A 20,971-nucleotide genomic window follows, 5' to 3' on the forward strand; every position below is an offset into this window, starting at 1 on the left:
TAAGCGTTTGTCACGAAGATTTCTTTCATGTGCTCTGCTACTGCTGACTTCCTCGGGTGGCGAGACCAGTCAAGTGGCACTGCAATGCTGCTTTTTTTCTCATGGCCCTCAGTTTTGTAAAAAAAAAAAACTGGGAGAAAACGAACTGATTGATTGACGCACCATTTTTCAAATGCAGCTTCCCAATGGGCAAGTCGCTAAGGACGCCGCGCAGCTTGCCGCCGGCTACGAAATCAGTGGCTACGCGGAGTGCAGGGCACTGCTCAACCCCGTCAAGAGCGTGCGGGAGAACGTGGAGGAGTGCCGCCAGCGGATGCCACAGACGCTCAAGCACTGTCTGATGAAGACCAACATGGAGGAACTGTTCCAGGAGGCCTGCTCGTGGGATGTCAGCCACCGGGCGAGCACCTGCACCAGCGTCAACGCCATGGCGGCCTTCTGCACTCACCACGGCTACTGGGTCGACAACCTGCACTGCGGTGAGCCACCCCCGAAGCGGCATTCCAGCTGGTCTTATACCCCAGTTAGATGGGCAAACTTATGGCACATTGCATAGCATTCTGGCAGTTCTATTCGTGCATTTAGTGCTCGTTAAAGAGCCCCACCCCTGGTGGTCAAAATTAATCCAGTGTTGGTAACTTGGGAACAGCTCTAAATGACAGAACAAGAAAGACAGCACATGGACTTAGACTAGCAAGAAGGTTACGTCATTGCAACGCTGCATGACATATCCGTAATCCCCATAATAAACCCATACCTTTGTAACAATATACTATAGTACTTTATGTGTAGCAACAGTATATATGCTCTTTCAAATAAAATTTGTTAGGCTGCGCCCACCTACTGTCTCGTCCCATCATTTAGCACTGTTTCCAAGTTGCCAGCAATTGTACTAACAAGCTCAATTTTCAGCCTCTCTCTAACCCAGAGTGCCCCACACAACATGCCTTGCAATCAGATCATGGTTCTGGCGCACTAAAACCCCAGCTTGTCTTTCTTTTTTTCTCAGTTCTACAAAATTTTTGAAAGACAGCCTTAAAGTTGCATTGTGAGAATAAGCAAGTCCAGATAGGGATAATATAGCTTCATTATCATCAATGGAACCCGCGTATACTTGCACTAAAGCTCAGTTGCTGTCTTACACGACCTTTGTATCACTGTCTTAGTGGTCAGAAAATGACCAGTCAGAAATGCCATCAATGACACTTTCAGTGAGTGTCACTTTGGCAGTACACATGAAAGAAAAGTCAGGGAAGTGTAATTTGAAATTGATGGTGATATCAATGGGTAGCTCAGTAGGCACGTTATGTATACATATATGTATGTATCTGTGTTGTCATCTTCGTACCTACTAGCGTCCATGTTTGCACACTTCGCTTCGATAACACAAACATTATATGTACATTTGTTATTTTAGGCAATGTTTCCAAAATAACACTGTGCTATAGTTAAGAATACCATTTGGCGTGAATTTTAGTGTAATTAAATTTATTACAACCACATTCACATGATCAGTCTTCACGAGCCAGGACAAGACAGCATTGCATCCAAGTTAAGCAGATGAAGAATGGTTGTTTCCACTGCAGATGGCACGGGGGCGCTCACAGCATTTGAGATGACAAAAATGTGGTTTCAGGATTAGTGCCGACTCTGCATTGAGCAATTGTTAACTTATTTCTGGAGTACTGTTGTCGAGGCTACATGCTTCAAAGCAATGAAGCGAGTTCGACATACGCACTCACTGGTCAGTGCATTTTACAGCAAGCGTTATGAAACCTTTCCATCTGATGGTCTACGTGAATGATACAAACAGCAAAGTTCTTTTGCTCAAAATGACACTAAATGTGCCCACCTGCATTGCAAAGTGATGCTGTCCTTCGATATGATTCTGTCACCTTCCAATTCAATTCTCTAAACTGGTTCTCCTGTCACGTGTGACACACACACACCTCACCTGGGTAAGGAGGATAAAAGAAAATGAGAGACTCAATTGCTTTTCGGCAGCCCCGAACTCAACGACCAAACCCTGGCCGTCCAGAGTGCCCACGATCGAGCCGTCAAGCTCGGCTTGCCAGTCCCTACGTGGGACTAGCCGGGTGGCGCGGGGTGTCCCCTGCGTCTTCTCTGGACCTCAATAAAGTTATTTCACTCACTCACTCACTCAATTTTTTTAGTTGCAACCGCAAGAAGTGCAGGGTGAATGAAGCCAAGTGTAAATATAGGACAGATGAGCTGTTTCTTTAATTGAAATGTCCAAATAGGGAAAAGGGAAATGAGAGTGGATATAAGGACAACTTGTAGCAAGTGGGAGCCAAATCCACATTTTTTGCATTATGCGTGCATTGCTATATACTATTAAGCTACCACGGCGGCCTTTCTCCTATAAACTTTTTTTAGTATTTGTTTGTGTGCACTAGCTCTAGCAGTGTGAGTGTTAGCCAATGCCATTCACAGCTGAGGTGGCAGATGTGGAACAGCCTTTTAATTGGTATATGGCAATGTGACAGATGAAACACAGAGAAAAGAAAACTCGTCCTGTGGTTTTCTTTTCTCTTTGTTTCGCTGTCATATATATATCATGTAACCATACCAACTAGTCCAGCTTTCCACCTTGCTGGAGCCTTTTAATCACAGGCACAGTGCTCTACACAAATGTAGAAGCAGGTAACTGGCAATAAGCCTTCATATACTGTTTCATAGCATCAAGGCTTTTTTGTAATATTTCTACATTTCAATTAAAAAGAAAAAGTTAATTTTCTCTGTGATGCAAAGGCAGTGGCAATGAAAGCAATGAAGCCCTTGGCTTCATTGTCAGCTATACGTGGTTTTAACTGACCTCCCCTGCCTTTTGTAGCTTCATAACTGATTTCATAGGTTATAATTGACCTCACCTGCCTTTCACAGAGATGTTCAAAATTGGTGATAAATACAAAAAAAACATATTGTCACCCACTTCTTGGAAGATTCACAGCACAGCAACTCCACTTCCCCGTTCCCTCTTCATCACAATTGAAGACTCTGGTCCCACTAGTGACCAAGAAGTATGAGTGAAAATTAGCTGCAAGATTTTCATCTCAGCCAGTGTTTGAATGCAAGAAGTGTCTTGGATGCAGACCACTGCCTGAACTTGCCAGAAGCGCAAGGCCAAAAGACCTTCCAGGTCAAGTCTGGGCCTCTCCTGGAGGTGGTCGTGCTCTTGGCCGAGAGCTCGTTTGATCCCCGGGTGGCCACCTCTGTGCTTGCCGGCACTCAGAAGCTGGTGGATGCTGTGGACGCGGTGTTCAAGGCACGTGGTCACGACACCAAGTACGCCTTTGTGCTCAATGGCGGTGGCCGCGGTCACCACTACCGGAGCCCTCACCTGCGCACGACAGCCAAGTGAGTTTAAGACGTGCAAAAAGCTCAGACGTACTTTAACTTTACGCAGCCTTGAATTATTGAGAGATAAACTTGCACCTAAATCACAGGTATGCGTTCCTAAAAAAAAAAAAACTGTGAATACAGAATATATAAATTCCACTCTATTCCACCCACTGAAAGTGGATATACAGCGAAGCAATTAAGTGTGGTCGTTAGACAAGTACCACCACCCCAACTGACATTACATAAGCACCACCACCACAAGCGACGTATGTTGCGCACGCCGGATGTGTGTGGAAGTGCAGTATAGATTCTCATTCTCCTGGGCCGTCCGCCAAGTGCCTTATTGAACTAAATTGATGTTTAAAAGTAAATTGCGTCAGAAAATGCGTAAAGTACGACTTGCGTACAAGCTGCAGACGTGATAGCTTCGGATTGTAATATGAATATATGTGAAAAAATAATTTCGTTACGTGGAAACTGAAAGACAAAGCCCTTTCCCAGCTGCCATTTGAGGTCCATCCTCATTCTTGTAGGCCCTCCGTCTGGCGCAAGTGCGTTCTTGATGTAATTGAATTTCTCGAAGTAAATTGTGTCAGTAAATTCGTAAGGTACGACTTACACACAACCTACACATGAAATGAAAATGAAATGAAATTATATCTTCAGATTGTAATTTAAATATACGAGAAAACATAATTCTGTTAGGTGGAAACTGAAATACCCCTTTTCCAGCTTCCGCGGTGGTATGTTGTTTGACAGTGTTCGTCATAATGTCGATTACGGTCGCAGCACACGCTGTGCGACAGACACAACAGGCAGAGCGCTTGATGCATCAAAGACAGAAACATTGTGCGCACACGTCCGTCACGCGCACATGTACGGAAGTGCAGCATACATCCTCATTCTTGTAAGCCGTTTGTAATGCACTTGCTCCGCCTGGCGCAAGTGCAATATTGAACTAATTGAATTTCTCAAAGTAAACTATGTCATGAAATTTGTAAAGTACAACTGATATACAACTTACAGACATGATGGCATCGGGTTGTAATTCGAATAAAACATAATTCTGTTACGTGGGAACTCAAACACAAACCCCTTCTTATCTGCTAGTTTTTAGGGGGCATGCCATGAAAAGTCCCGACCAACTAGGGGCTAACAGCTTCACTCTCAAACCGTAAAAAAACACACACACACACACATATATATATATATATATATATATTGCAGTCCCACTGTTTAATCAAATGCAGGCATCTGAGAGGTAGCAGATTATGCAACTGAATAAATGCGCTGGCAAAATGTGTATTCTCCTGAGACCCCTCGTGCATTATATTGCAGGTTGCCTTCAGTCTGTTTCAGAATTAACTCTGAAGCCTTTATGTAAAGTATTCATCCCAGATATAAAGTTGGATTCATGCAGAACTGTATGAAAGCAGTTTAGTCGTACCCTTGCCATCAGCTTTTGTGAAAATTTACGCTAGTTTGATCTAGGCCACTGTGTTGCCACAAACAACAACAACCACCCGTGAAAGGCATTTCAAATGCTGTAAGAATGACATCAAAATCCAGGACACAGCATGAACATCCCAACCCACCACCTGATGTTACATACTCATCTTTGCATTTAAGTGAAGAAAAGCAGTGTTTAACGTGACAAACTTCATTCGTGTAACTTAAAGACAAGTGTGCCAACATGGACACAAGAGGGGACAAAAAGAACAACACAAACACCGTCATTTTTTGTTGTTCTTTTCATTTTTTATTGTGTCCATCTTTGCACACCTGCCATTCAGTAACATGAGTCCTTAACAACTTGCTAAAGTTTCATTCGTTCTATTCATCCATGTGCAGTGCTCACGGAATGAAACATGACTAGGAAACCCCATATGTGCAACTGCATATGTGAATAGAACACTCTATATGTGCAATTACTCTAGAGCACCATGTCCTGTCGCTACGAATCTGGTCACTAAAATGTATGAGCCAAAATTACGCGAATGTAACGCCAACTGCAGATGGTGGAAATGAAAGTACTATGCCCTAAATCGGGTGTTTTTCATTCCGTAAGCACTGTACGTGGAGGTGCTTCTTTCAGCATCTAACCGTTGAACAAAAATTTGTGGCAGAGAGACCATCTATAAGATGATTGTCCAAGTCAGCGATAGCTTTCTTGTGTGACCTGCTGCATATCCCCCATGCCATGTGTGAATCACGAAACCTTATGGGCGCATCAGCAGACACATGAAGTGGCGATTATTGCTACCAGCCACAGTGCCAGATGATACCACAACGCAGCATATTGGTTTCTGCCACAGTATATTACATGCACAGCGCTGAGGTTGTCTGTCTGGGCACACGCCCAGTGGCCCAAACTGCTTACTTGGCAAGACAGCATCCAGCTCCTAGTGGCATAATTAAGTTGGCTCTCCTCCCAGTTTGCATTGTGCGAGATCGGCCAGCGTCCATTCAAAGTGGGCGAGTAGCTAACGAAAGCTATGGCTTTAAAATTAGGTTTTCGCATTTGTAGCGTACCAGTCAGTAATAACAACCAACTTGGAAAGCAGTTAATTTCAGTGAGCCATCTTTGGGTCTCAGGTTGTTGTTGGGAAAACGTGTGACGGAGATGTAATGGCTCCAACAGAAGAAAGTGCAGTTTTTGCGGCTGTGATACTGCTACTCATGGTCTGGTTGCACAAACAAATAAATGCAGCTTACAACTGTCCCCAGTATTTTCTCGTTCATCAGTTGCACCATTCCAGATGGACCAACAGGGACTGCAACTGTACGGAAATATAGTACAGTACTGCAGGCAATTACAGCACACATGCAGCCTGATACAATAATGCCTGGGGCTAGAACAACATAGCCAGTACACAAGGACACACAAGGACTGAAATACAAAACAATTGACATAGACGATTTGCTACTTGCAAAGAAAGTTTGCTACTTGCAAAGAAAGTAACTTTGGTGCAATTCATAGAAAATGTGCACCAAATACACCTTATGCATTATTACAATGCCTACGTACAGAAGGCAGCACTATTTGTTTTATTATACACACTTACAATGTTGATGCCAAATAGTAAGTTTGCTAATCACATGAAATGCAGCATCTACAGTACTTACGTAATTTCGAGTGATGTATTTGTAACGTCACTTCTAAATCTTGTTTAGTTCGTACGTACCATGTGATAGCGTAATCACAAACATGTTGTAATGTACACGAATCCTGTGTTGTATATGTCACAGTGCGTGTTAATTTTTGGTTGTTATTTTCCCCGCCTCTCCACTGTAATGCCGATCAATGGCTCTGTGGGAACTGTGGTAAATGTATGTAAATTAAAAAGTGCCGCTCAGAACAAGTTCTCCTGAGACATTTGCTGACCGCGCTTTATTTCAGGGATGTCTTTGTGCCGCACATTGATGCTGCTGGCAAGCTGCTGAGGAGTGTAGGCCAGAGCAGCAAGGCTGTGGCCACTGACCTTGCACTCACCCTTGACTATGCCCTGGACACCGTGCCCTTCAGCACTGAAGCAGCGAGGGTGGTCCTGGCCATTTCTGCTAGCGACTTCAATGTCAGTACCTTCCTCCAAGTTCAATAAGGCTTTTAACTGGGGCTAGTTGGTGCAGCATCATTCAGTTTACTGTGCTGGAATCTGGAACACAAGCGCACGTGTTCGTCCAAGCACATATTGCGCACATGTTTGTCTGTGTCCTTTTCGCTGTCCCTTGTATGAAATTCCAGTGCAGTAAACCAAACAATCTCCTCTGATTTCCCAGCACCTGTAGAAGGTTAATGCAAGTGTACAATATTCTGACTGAAATTAAAGGCCAAGTGCAGCGAAATTTTCGTTGCGTAATAACCTTAGTTATGGGTAGTCTAGTTATAGAGCAGCCTTCATGCAAAACATTTCGTATGAAATACGAGTGCATGCATCGCAAAAAGCTCACAATAAATAGGCGTTTTTGATGCTATAACTGAAAAAAATGTCGCCATTACCTTTTGCCAGAGGTGACACATGACTTGAAACGTTGAGAACCAATGTGGCTCCTAAGCATGACCTCTGAGGTTAGGTGGTGCTCGTGGCTGCCCGCGGCTTGGTGAAACATCTCGGAGGCGATGTGTTGGTTTTTGCATCATATCCACTAACCACCAAGTGCACACGTCGTCAGCTTAGGTGCGATTCGAAGCATTTTCATGAAACGATTAGGCAATTACCAGCCCTGCAACATCTTCAACATTGCTTTGATGGTATCTACCACTCATTTATGACCAATTTAGCCAATGGGAAATTTTGTTGCAGTTTAGCCTTTCAAGAAAAAATATGGGCCTGCACAAAACTTGTGACCTGTAGACTAAGTGACTGGTGACTTGTTAGTGTGACAGATTGCACACCAAGACAATGTATGCTATTGGAGGTTTCCAAGAATGGGCAGGCCACGTAACGTGTGGGGCGTATAACCGGTGGTCTATTAGAGTTACAAAATGCGTGCCAAGGGAAGGAAGCGCAGTCGAGGATGGCAGAGAATGATACGGCGTGATGAAATTGCGAAACTTGCAGGCATGACCTGGTACAAGACAGGGAACGTAATTGGAGAGCACTGGGAGATGTCTTTGTCCTGCAGTGCACATAAAAATAGAATGATGATGATGGTGATAGAAGTGGGTGGAGTGGAGTGTACACTTCGCTTCTGTTGAGTGTTGAAGATTGTGCTGAACTTGTTCCAGGAGGCGCACAGTGGCCTCGCCTCTCATGCACGAACTACCAGAAGCTTCGAGTATACAATTCCTGGACCTGAAAATAAGCCTAGGACATGGCCACTCATGTTGGTCATATAAAACAAGAGCAGAAAAACAAATCTCACACTATGACTCAAGCCATTCTAAGGTTATAAAAAGAGGAATAGCGAAATCAGTTATCGAACAGGCAAATAATCCTGCTATCACGCAGTCGCAGAAAGCCTGACCGCACAGATTGATAGGCTAAAGAAAAGTGGATACCCTGATAACTTGATTGTGCAAATCGGCGAGCAAATGATACCGCAAATCACAGGGCCGAGAAAGTTTGACAAAAAGAATAAGGATAAACATAAGCAAGCTGTCATTGTGCCTTATGTTCACAACCTATCACTCCGTCTAAAAAAAGGTGGTAGAAAGGTATGACGTACTAATGCTCTTTTCTGCGCTGATCAAGCTAAGAGGCCTGTGCAAGGAAGTGAACTCAGATAAGGAGTGCGCGCAGGGATCATGTGGCGTAAAACATGCGTAAAAGTATAGCCTGTGAATGTAATGTGGTGTACACGATTCCGCTCACATGCGGCAAGGGATACATGGGCCAAACGGGACGCTGCCTGAACGACAGGCTTAGAGAACACCTATACACATGCCAGCAGATAGCCATATCCAGCAATCTAGCCATGCATTGTAGAGCGTGCAAATGCATGCCTAACTTTGACAAGACAAGAGTCGTTGCCAAAGAAAAAGAAAAAAAAATGACCAAGGAAATCCGAGAGGCTTTAAAAATAGAAGAAAAGACAACTGCGTGAGCGCACCTTCAGCCATGCTTACTGTCTTGTCTGCCTCATCTTTGTCCGTGTGGGTTAGCGCAGTTAAAAAGTTTACCATGCTTACTAATGCTTAAATTACTTACGCAAGAGATGCACACACACGCAGAACACACTAATAGAATAATAGCAAGCAGAAATGTGAGAATGTGATCTGAGAGGATCTGTTATAACCATAGTTTATGCAACCGCGATGCATTGTTGTGTTCTTTTAAAACTGTGCTTTGATCTGACAATAAACCAGCTGGTAGTTTGTGCTCCCCTGTGTCACTTCATGTCCCCTTCACAACTATAGTGTTCGTCTCGTCTCTATTAGTGTCTTACAGAACATAGTGCAAGGAAAATGAATGCGCACCAGCTAGCCCAAATCATCGCTCTTCTACCGGCTAATACACTTCTTGGGGGACCACGTAAAACTGCGTGACACAGGAAATCTTAACACCCTATAATGCTTCCGGCAGGGTTACAGATGAAGTAAAAAGCTAGTCTCAAACAAAGCTTTATTCGAAATTGTATGTAAAGCCAACAAACTGTCAAAAAAGTTTGTTACCGCACCCAGAGGCTAGGCTTAACATTAAACCACTTTTGTCAAGAAGCCATAGCCATTGCATCACAAAAGGAAGCTTGCGATTTCCTGCTGGCACTTGGGTTGAATCTTCGATAATAACAGCCCTTTTTTTTTGTTAGTGTGCTCCGCCCTTTTTCACTTTCCATGCAGCTGTGTATATCTATGTAACCGCGCAAGGTATCGATGGCCATGACAGTGTCTGCAAATGTGGTTGTTGGGCGACTGCTTGTGCCTTCGTCCCCACCTCCTCTTTGCCTTCAACGTTTATTTGTGCTCCCATGGCTTCACCAAGTATCTACCAACTTGCTCAAGAGATTATTTAATTTTTTTTTTTACATTTGCTGTCTGGGGTTTTGTCTATTTTTTGTCATCTGCAGTGTTCACATTATTGGCTATGCAATCTTATGTATAATATTATTCCAACGTTTCTGTACGTACAGACTTTTGTTTGCCTTGTATTTTCTGGCACCTAGTTAGTTGTTCTGCATTGATTATGACGATACCTCTACTCAGTGCCTTTTCATGGGCCTGTTAAGTACTAGAAATAAACCAATAAGCAGGCTGCCAGAGTGAGGATGATGAAGTGCACGGTTCTCACTCTCTCAACTCTCACTGGCCCGCACATTCACAGAGTTCACGAGGCGAGCTGGACGTGCTTCACGACAAATTGCTGTCCTCTGGTGTCACCCTGTACGCCTTCTCCCACTACCCAACTGTGGACCAGCGAGGCCGCGTGTTTGGATTGCGTGCTGACGGGCTCGTCTTTCCCGAGAGCTCGGCTGGCGAGGAGTACCTCGACTACCCTTCCAGGGCCGGCCTGCTTGCTAAACTGGCTGCAGCCACCAAAGGATCTGCTTTCCAGGTAGGCACTCCCCCCCACAGGTCCCATCAAAAAAAGGGGAAGAAAATAGAAGCGTGCTGATCGAGGAGCGGATGATTCCTGCGAACCACGCTGAAGGGCTCCTCACCAGGCCTCATTGCAAATTTTGGTTATACGCTGGCAGTTGCAAGGTGCCATCTAGGGAGCTATTTACCGACATAATTTTTCAGATTGGTTCATTATTGGAGGATATAGGAAGAATTTAAATTGTCCTGTTACCATACCGCCAGGAGGTGAGCATAACTGCGAACAGAGACATTCTTCCTCTTGCCTCGACTAGCGCCCGCAAGCGGTGTTCCTCCTCTGTCTTCTCCCGTACCAGAGCTGAGGGACCTTGTCAGGTTCACGTAACGAACCCCACCTCCTTTTCATTTTTCTTCTCTTCCTTTATTGCCGCGCGCTGCACTTCCAGTGTCAGCATTACGCATTTCAGATTGGATGATTAATCGAACTCACATGCCATGGTCAGTGGCATTGCAGGCAGTGCGTCTTGCATAGTATCATTTGTGCATGTGACCTTGACTTTAAAGCTGGATGTGTGACTTCATCGATAAGAAGGGCGACACATGGCCTTCAGTCTGAAATTTCATCCGTTTTCGCCCAATGCAGCCATTTTGTAGTTTGCACACACGATTGCCGCTGTGTGATCAACGCGCTGTGCTTAATTGGCAATGCCCAAACCTGGTGAGGGACCCACTAATACAAGCTATGGCAATGACAGCTGCAGTGTATTGCTGAGTGTTGCATCAATATACAATCAAACCTCGATATAACAATGTTATACTTGTAGCGAAAAACTTCATTAAATCGTGAATTCGAGGTTTGAAAGTTCCAGCTGTTAAAAACAACTTCACAAATTCTCAGAGCATTCCTGGTGGATAACAGTATCTCGTCAGTAAGCACTTATATAAACAAATTGCAAGAAGGTCAGGCCATAAAACATATCCTAGCGCGTGCTGCAGATCGTGCAGAGAGCAATGTATCGACGTGGCTCACGGCGTCCGAAATTTGCTTGCATTGTGTCGTGCGGCACCGTAAATCTTGGACACCATGGCTGACTACGCTTAGTGCCCGCAGCTGTCATCAGATGTCGGCCAGAAATTAAAAACAAAAGTGTAAAAAGATACAAATATTCGTCCTGAGCAAAAAAAAAAAAAGTCACCGTTTTACCAGAAAGACTGAGCATTGATGGCGCTAGCAAGAGGCAATTATAACTGCATAAACTAATGGTCATAGTTTTAGGCAAACATGACCAGATCTCACTCGATGACCATGAACTCGCTGTCACAACGCGAGCGAACGCTTCGCACCCTGTCTTGGAACTTGAGATTACGTGACCGCCAACCAGTAATAGACGCGCGGGAACACAAAGCGCATCAAAACACCAACCATCTCGGCTTGACCTTTGCACTTGCCGCAAGTTACCTCCAAGATACGGTGCGTATTCCACATGTGAGGAGGAGACGCGCACGCCAGGGGGAGAATGCATTTAGGTGTGCGTTTGTGTGCGTAATTAGTTTTTTTCTGTGGTCCAAAAGTTGCTCCTTCTATTATATTCAACTTATTATATTTAGGCATTTGAGGGGATAGTTGATGCATATCCTTAGCTGTCCAGCACCAGAGGGTCTGCATGGCAGAGGCTTCAGCCACACAGGAGTTGCCAAAATAGCATCCCACTTGCTTTTTTTATTTTTTCAAGATGACAAAGGCCACGCACTGTTTCACGAATTACCTGCATGTCTGACCAATGCTTTAGCATTCATAGAAAAACTAAAGATGTTGTTTTTAGTGTCACAATCCCAATGTGTAACTTGCTTAAAATTGATGTCACTTCTTGCAGATCCAGTTTGTTGAGGCTGGCTTGCCTGCCGAGTTCTTCAGTGTGGTGGCCCAGGAAATCTTTGCCAAGGTTGGCAAGGAAGCCAGAGGCTGCAGAGAGTGTGAATGCGACAGGGGTCGTGCATGGAGCCCTGTTGCTCGGTGCAGGCCAGTCGGTTGCTGAGCCATTCCTTGCTGCCTTTACTTCAGATGCACCAAGCAAGTTCAAGGAACAGTTGCAACTTGGGGTAGCATTTATTTTTACCACCAAAGCTGCCGGTAAAAAGTGGTGTCTAGACAATTTTCGAAAGTCATTAACAGGCACAGTGATTAGCATGTCACATGCCACTTGACCACTTAAAGGCCAACTGCAACAAATTTTTAGAGCATGTAAAAAAGCCTAGTTTAAGATAGTGTACAAATAGAGGAGCCTCAGTGCAAAATTTTGAGTTTGAAATACGAATTGAAAATCTCAAAAAATCTATCAAAAATAGCTGTTTTTTTATACCAAAACAGAAAAGAAAACGCTGCCATTATCACTCACCAGGAGTGACACATAATCTAGAGCGTGCAGCTCCTTGGCTTGACCTCGAACTAAAGTGGCTGCTCGTGGGGTGTTGAAATATTATGGAGGCAGTGCGGTGGGACTTACGTAATAGCGACAAACACCAGGTGCATGAGTCATCTGCTTAGGTGCTGTTTAATGGTTGCTAACAAGAAAACTATACAATTACCAGCCGTATGGCTTTGCCAAGATTGTTTTAGTGGTATATACTACTCATATGTAACAACTTTAGCCGCAGTAAAATTATGTTGCAGTTGGCCTTTAAGCAGGAGTACTTACTCAGTCCACAATGGTATACTAACACCCTTTAATTTTGGTCATTCCAAATAAACAAGCGCTATGCATAGATCACACATTGACAATCGTGTCTGCAAAATAGGGAGTTTTAGTATAGCGGAAAACGCTTACGTTAGCGTGCGACGCAATGCTAACGTAAAGAAAGGCTGCACTGCGCGGTACAAGGTAGTGTTTTAGAATAGTGGAACGGAGCAAAACACTAACGCAAATACACTTGGGCGCCATCTCGAGGCGGATACAGCAAACATGAGCAAACCCTCTCGTTAAGCCTACTCCGCCGCTAATCGAGAACGTATATCGAAAACAACGCCCATTTGTCACCTGTACGCCGCTGTCGAAGCATCATCACACAAATCTAAAGCAAACACAAGCATTAATGGGGGAACGAATGAGCCTAACAGTGCAGGCCGACGACTCGATAGATCTGAAGTGGACGGCTCTCGCTTCAACAGGCGCCGCCATCTTGCCCTACGTACGGAATCCCTTGCGTGCGTTAGCGTTGAACGCTATATTCCGGAAATAGCATACGTATGTAAGAGTTCTGGCTATGTTTACGTTCTGCGTATGCGCAGTTTGCAGCACACAACGCTAATGCTAACGCTAAATCCTTGCGTTTGCTGTTTTCCGCTATACTAAAACTCCCTAATATCTCTGTATCCTGCAAAAACAGATTCGCTTTCATATAACAGCATCTGTGCCCTTATTTTGAGAGCAGCCAGTCTCCTTGTGAGCAAACATGGCATCACGGGTTCCATGTGCAACTTCGGAGGGACAGACACAGTGTCACTGGCACAAATAGCTACCAGCAGTGCGAATGCAGGCAAACTTCTATATAATGAATGTGGATATAACGAATTTCACATATAACGAAGTAAATCCAAAATGTTTCTTGTTCATATGAATGAGGGCGGTGATGTGGGTTTGCTGGTAAGTCATACTTAAATGGGACAAAATGTTGCGCAACACCAACACATAGACACAATAATGAACGACACACGAATAAGATTTGGTCCCATGGTTTTCTTGTATTCCACTGCAATACTGCTCTGCATGGTTCAAAGAAATGCTATGCACCAATTTTACACATAGCAGGCGATGCTGCGAAGGCTAGAGAGACTTCTCTCCCTGCTAGCATCCACAACCAAAAGGAGTGCCTCACATATGATAGAAAGATATAGCTACGCACCATATAATTTGATGTTAACGTATGTCTCGTACTTTATGATGCAAAATATGACGTGTTTATTGCATGAAAGGCATAGGAGATCGAAATCTATTTACCACCAAACAAGCGGAGTAACACGTTTCTATGAGCAGTGGCCACAGCACATCACTGGTGCTCGCGACAAAAACATGGCACGTCGCCTGCTAGAAGCACAAATATGCACATGTGTGATTTTATGTAAAGTTGCATCCTCAAGTAGCACTTGAAATGTATGACATAGTTATTTCGTAGAAAACGTTACAGACCAAGAACAACTGCACTTGATCGGAGTGAGACATCTATGGCCGCACTAATTGTGTAGTTTCCACAGCGTCACCTGCTATATGTTTGAAATGGAGTATAGTTAAATTAAAAGCAAACTCTGAGTTGACAAGTTTGATCATCGAAGCACAACATATGAACTATTTCACTGACAAGTCCATCAGAAAACGTTTCATATCATTGCAGGTTAAGGGACTTGAATACTTATGCATGCCTGGATAGGTTTGTCATATGAAATGTGTCATGGTGGCTCGTGGTTGTATGCAGTTTTTATAAATTTTTAGAGATGTTTTTCTTTTTCGTATTTGGTACCTTCGATCGAAATGTATGTTGACACATGGCTTGTGACGCACGTGACGGGTGTATAGTACAGCTGGTCGCGAAATAAATATTTTATTGTTGAAAGTAAGCTCTGAGTGTCTGTCAGTCATTCCTTCATGTGTCCATGTGCTGGTGTTGTGCTACGCTTGACCTCAATTCAGTATCACTGATAGTATCAGCATCTAATGAAAATAGGTTTATAATGAATCTCGGATATAACAAAAGTATTTTTGAGCTAGATTCGACTTTCCTGTAACAAGATAACACGAGGATTCCCCTGAAGTGCAGAGCGTCGTGAAATGGCCCTTCGGGAAATGCACCATGCAGCTTGAGAGTATAAAAACAAAAGGAGATAGGGCTTGTGAGGTAAATGTCACATTGGCCCTGGCTATGATCTGGAAGGAGGCACGGGATAAATACTGTTGCTTGCAGGCTCTATTTGAGGCAATAGGAGAGAGCATCCGCTTTGGGGAGGGAAGCTCATGTCTCTGCACTCTCACCTCACAGTTTTGTGTGTTTCTATCTCCACTACTATATTATTACTATACTATAGATATTTATTTCTATCTTCGCTACTATAAAGGAATGTCCCTGAAACTAATGTTCTGACTAGGAGACTCGTCCCCTTGTCAGTGCTTAGTTGTGTTTTTGTTGGTCCTACTTCTTGAAAGGACCAGCAGCACCCCTTCCCATTCTCTTGTCATAAAGTGGGTATGTGTAACTGGCCAGATCACCAATTTGTTTTGTCGAGTGACCGTGACTTGGCTCAGTGCTACAAAGGCTATGGGGATGAGGCATGATTGGCTGCTGCCGAGTATGGTGGCAGAAAAGACTAGTATTTGTCAAGACTTGACAAGTCCCAGGAACCCTGTATACAAAGGTGACAGGACATTCTGCTCAGGCCTTTGTGAAAGTGTTTGTTTTGAACCATACAAGTTATGCAGCCATTTTCTGCCTCATCCCATCGCCATCACAACAGTCGTTTCTGTCACGGAAGAGGTATTGCAGACTAATTTCCTGGCAACAATAGCCTGCTGCTGCTGCCATAGACCACTGCTCTATGTGGTGACGGAGTCCTGCCCCATCAGAAACCAGTCGGTAGACTCTTGTGCATTGCCAACTGTTGCTGAGAAACCCCACATAACCGTCTAGGTCTCCCAAACCCTTGTGTGTGCCAGTCGCTAGTCACTGAAGTCTGTTTATACTACTTCTTGACTTCAGGAATGCAAATTTTTGCACAACTATTTATTTACATTGTATTATACTCAATATTCAGTGTGCAAAATGTGTGGGACAACTACAAGAAATTCATTCGGTTTCACATAAACCAAAGTTCGCTTGGGCAACATTGCAGCAACCTACCATGTGTTGCATAACTAGGAGTGCCAGGTATATGACGGTTCTTGCTAAACTGCTTGCTCATTTGCGCTCAAATTTCACTCAGAGGCAGCATTTTCCAATGACCTTGGTTTAATACTGATTTTGGGCATTACAAGTTTTGTTTACAATAAATCTAAAGTGGGTGTCCTGTGCGAGTATGAAATTTGAGCACGAACAAGCTCTTGGCAAGAAGAGTCCTATATACATATCTGGTGCTTCTATTCATGCAAGAGTCAGTACATGCCGCCATTGTCCATATATTACTTTAATGCATAGTGTACAACGCTGTGAAAGCTACACAAGAAGTTTGGTCAGCAAAACTTTCACTCCACGTGTCCCGTCCATGCTTCATTGCACATCAACGGCGATTTCTCAGGCGAGTACGCACGTGAGGCTGCCACTACGGGCTGCAAGTAATAAACACGAAAAGAGTATTAACAATGAAAAGCAAATTCATCTAAAACAGTGCAGTTTGTTTTTAAGAATGAAATGTTTTTTTTTTTTCATTCAATACTGATTCTATATAGGGACAGTTGTACACAATTGGGTTAAAAAAAAATTGAACTATTTCCAAGTGGGAATGCAGCCACTGCAAAAAGTCTCTCTAGCCTTCACAGCATTGCACCTGATGTATGAAATGGAGTATATTTTAACACTACACTCTGTATAGCCAATTGGTATATAATTTGAGGCCCAAGTGTTGTTTAAGGCATTGCAAGCCTTTCTTGACAGAAGCTGTCCATCACAACAAAGGCAGCAGATAAAGGCGTCGCCGAATAAGTGTGTATGTAGGTGGGAGCCAAGAAGTGATACGCAATGGGCAGCACACCTTAAACGTCACACTACTGATTTGATATAAACTGTGTTGTTTCTTGCAATTAAATAATCTTCATTGTTTCTACCATTGATACTTGATTGTTTGAGTCATTTGAAATACTAGTGTGGGTTTAGAAATTCGTGCGGTGTCTATCGCCTTGCAAGCTACTGACTCCACACCACGATTGTAAGCATCCATGCAGCAGGCACGTTTACCGTGGTGGTCCGAATTCCGGGAGACGAGTGGGAACAACACACAGGCATTTGCGTGCGAGGCATTTATTACTCTATGTGCGAAATCATATTAGACAGTGTTGGTATTCCAGAGCCGAATGGAAAATGTTTGGCGGGCTTTGTTGGCTGGCATGCATGAAGTACACATTATCATCCACATGTGCTAACGTTAATGAAACCAAAGAGACAATGAATTTCTTGACATGCCTGCACTACCCACGGTAGTAGTCGAGCAGTCACGCCATTTTCCTTTTCAACAAAGCTGTTAGTGGCAATAGAAGTGCTCAAAAATGTTATATGCGACTGTTCACAGTGTCCTGAAATAACTAAATCACTCACCGTGATTATGTTTAAAGGGAATGGGGGGGTATGCTGGAAAATTCTGATGCGTGTGGGTCAGTCAAGGGCTAAATGAAAATTGCTATACCATCATTTTTTTGCCTCTTTGGAGGCATGATATGAAAGGCTTGCAACATTTCCCTGCTCCCCTGAAAGAACTAAAGGTGTTAGCAATTCTATATTTGTTCAGAATAAGGGCCATGTTATGGATGACGTGTACCGAAAGTTTGAAGCATGTAGGTTAATTACGCCCTTTGCAGAAGCTTACTTATACAACCATTCTACACCTCAGTGTTTCAACAGCCCTTTGGTTCTTACACCGCCTGGTGGAAGAAAACACTACACTGAGCTAATACAGAAGAGGCTCATAAATACGCTTCTTCTTTTAGGGAACCACAGAAAAATAATGTATGACCTTGGAAAACATAAGATTTGATAACGCTTGTGGCAGCACTACTGATGAGACAAAAAGCTACTCTCACACTTTTAAATCCGCCCAGTAAAGCTTGTTATCGCTGCGCTTGGTGGGTGGATTAAATGCCAAAAACTTTTTTTGAGCGGTTGTAGCAGTGAATTGCATCAAATGAAGCTTGCAATTTTCAACTGGCGCTTGGGCTGAATCTTTAATAACAGCCTCCTCTTGATTACTCGTAAACCTTTTTCAGTTTACATGCAGCCATGTACGTCAAAGTATCGGTGCAATCAAGGTATTGAGGATCGCAAGACAACGCCCGCGAACATAGGTGCTGGGCGACCCTTTTGCCTTCATCCACCCTATGTTCCACCTCTTCATTGCTTGCAACTTTCTAAGCCGTGTCGAGATCAATGACGAGCGACAATCTGAACACAGTGATGGCAATTCTTCTGTGGCCCTTGTGGTCCTTCAATGTGACCGTTTTCGGCAGCCACGTGCGGCAGTCAGTGTAAGTACCATCAATAGACAATGCCACATCCGTGACGGGCCATCAGGTTTTGAACTAAGCGACCGAAAAGCTAACACATGCGTGGGTGTGGAAATACGTATGTGGAGTACATGGAAATTAAATGGCACTGGTGCTTCGTAATGTAAAATGTGGGAAAATGTAAAAATTTATAAAGAACACACCTCGGTTGCTATCCAAGAATGCATTTAGCATGCTTTGGGAGGTTATTTATGGCACGATGCTGCACTATGTGTTATGAATGGTGCTCCCCTTACCACCGTGCCTTACCCTTATGCGGGAGCCATCCGGTGCGTCTACAAACGCCTCTGGTTACTGCAACCAGAGGCATTCACGAGGAAAGAATGCAAGAACACTCCCCATACCAACACGCCAATGGTGGCACCATCACTGTGCAATACTTCACAGTGGCACCGTAACATAGAGCACTACACGTGGTGTTTGTTCTGGCCCTGGCCTGGCCAAAGCCCAAAAGTGTCATGCGCTGGCCTGCCCGAGCTGGGCCGGTGATTTCACAACTGGCCTGTACCCGGCTCAAGCACGAAAGAACCGGGCCCAGCCCGACCCAGCCCAGCCTGGTTCAGTTCGACTCACTAGCCCTTGAGCTTTAATGATGCATGGCCAACTTTTCGGTTATTGTTAACGTACCGGCTGACCATGTACATATTTACAAGAGCAAGATTTCACTGCATCAGGCTTTCCACTGGATTTCCTAAATAACGAACAGGCGAAAAAAAATTAAAAAATGAACATCCTCTGTTCATCACGATCATGCATTAAAGTGTGATGTGAACACCCATACTACACATTTCAAATAGCTGTGCAGCAATATATGGAGAAGACATAGGCGAACACTTCAGTTTTTCCGTAGTGTTTAGACGCAACCAAGGACGGAAAAAAATTCAGGACAGGAAAGAGCGAGTGACGCTCTTTCCTGTCCTGAATTTTTTGCCGTCCTTGGTTGCGTCTAAACACTACGGAATAAGATGAACCAACTAGCCCAGCAACAAGTCCTGAACACTTCAGTACACACCACTAGCCATCTCATCTCACTTTTGAATCTCGAATAACTATTACAATGTATAATGATGGAACTCGAGGCAATAAAATTGGCACAAGGGTAAATTCAAATATGCTGGTCTGTTGGCTTTCAGGATACCATAATACACTGTCACTAAAAGCTCTTTTAACTCCATTAAATAGAAACTGGTGACACGCAAGAGTACCGCTCATGTGCAGCGATATTCTCATAAAGAGCATACTAATTGTAGTGCATTATTCCGCTTCATTTTAAAGGTGTCAATTTTTCATTCAACAATTTAGGCATCCATGTTTCGGAGTGAGTAAAACTCCCGTCAGCGCGGGTGCACACGGGCGACCAGATAACGTCACATTGGTATGCGCCGACGGGGGCGCATGCAGTGGTGGCGCCGTGCGGCGCGTCATGCAAGCAGCAGCATTAAGGTGAGTTTTAGAAGGGAAATGAAAGTAGGTAGGAGGCAAGATGAACAACCAGATGGGATATTTTACTCGGAAAAGCAGCTTGGAATAGCAACCCAGCAAATTGAGGAAGTAATTTCAGAGGATACAAAAACAGAATGGACATATGCAAATTTAACAGGACTATTTGAGCTAGAGCTTACTAAGGTACGAGTCGGGACAAAAGGGAACAGAAGACGTAAACCCAAGAGCTGGTGGGATGAGGAGGTTAAGAAGGCCATAGAGAAACGTCAGGAAGCATCCAGGGAACACAGATATTCAAAGCAGAGGGGTGAACCAGAAGCTGATGTAGGCAGAAAATGGAATAACTTCTTAAACCGTAGAAGGGAAGCATCCAATTTGATCAATGAGAAGATCAGAAGAAAGGGGAGCCAATGGTTGTCAGAAGTAAACAAAAAGGATAGAAAAGCAGCGAAGAAATTTTGGAAACATCTGAACTCCTTGAGTAATAAGACTAGCCTAGAGCAGAGGTTTATAGTTACAGCTCAAGGTGTTCGACTAGAGGGAGATGAGGCAATGGAACATATAAGAACAATGATGACAGAAAAATTTAAAGAACGAAACATAGCATGTGCTCAATCAGGTGAGGGTGGACTAGTCAGTGCAGTGGCTCCACTGGCACAAAGCGAGTGGGAAAGGGCAGAGAAGAGGGTTCCTAGTAGCATGTCGACAGGTCCTGATGGCATCCCAATTATGTTGATAAAGACATTGGGCCCAAAATCTAAGAAAGCATTAAGAGAGGCAGTGAGCAAAATGATAATGGACGGTAAAGCCCCCGACGGGTGGAAACTGAGCAGGATGAGCATGATATATAAGGGAAAGGGGGACAAAGCCGACATAAACAACTACCGTCCCATAACAGTGACGTCAGTGGTTTACAGGGTGGTGATGCAGATTA

General features: G+C 43.9%; 1 protein-coding gene across 1 annotated transcript in view; it reads left to right on the forward strand.

Annotated features, from left to right (window-relative positions):
* Positions 1–19,229, forward strand: part of LOC119432444 (uncharacterized) — a 115,695-nt gene extending 96,466 nt beyond the window's left edge. Inside the window, 6 exon segments of the mRNA XM_049658240.1 lie at positions 179–479; positions 3,114–3,378; positions 6,764–6,938; positions 10,128–10,358; positions 12,217–17,796; positions 18,444–19,229. Of these exon segments, the coding sequence (XP_049514197.1) occupies positions 179–479; positions 3,114–3,378; positions 6,764–6,938; positions 10,128–10,358; positions 12,217–12,378 (1,134 nt within the window). The 3' untranslated portion in view covers positions 12,379–17,796; positions 18,444–19,229.
* The last annotated feature ends 1,742 nt before the right edge of the window (positions 19,230–20,971 follow it).

This window comes from Dermacentor silvarum, chromosome 11 (assembly GCF_013339745.2).
Source record: "Dermacentor silvarum isolate Dsil-2018 chromosome 11, BIME_Dsil_1.4, whole genome shotgun sequence".
Lineage (NCBI taxonomy): Eukaryota > Metazoa > Arthropoda > Arachnida > Ixodida > Ixodidae > Dermacentor > Dermacentor silvarum.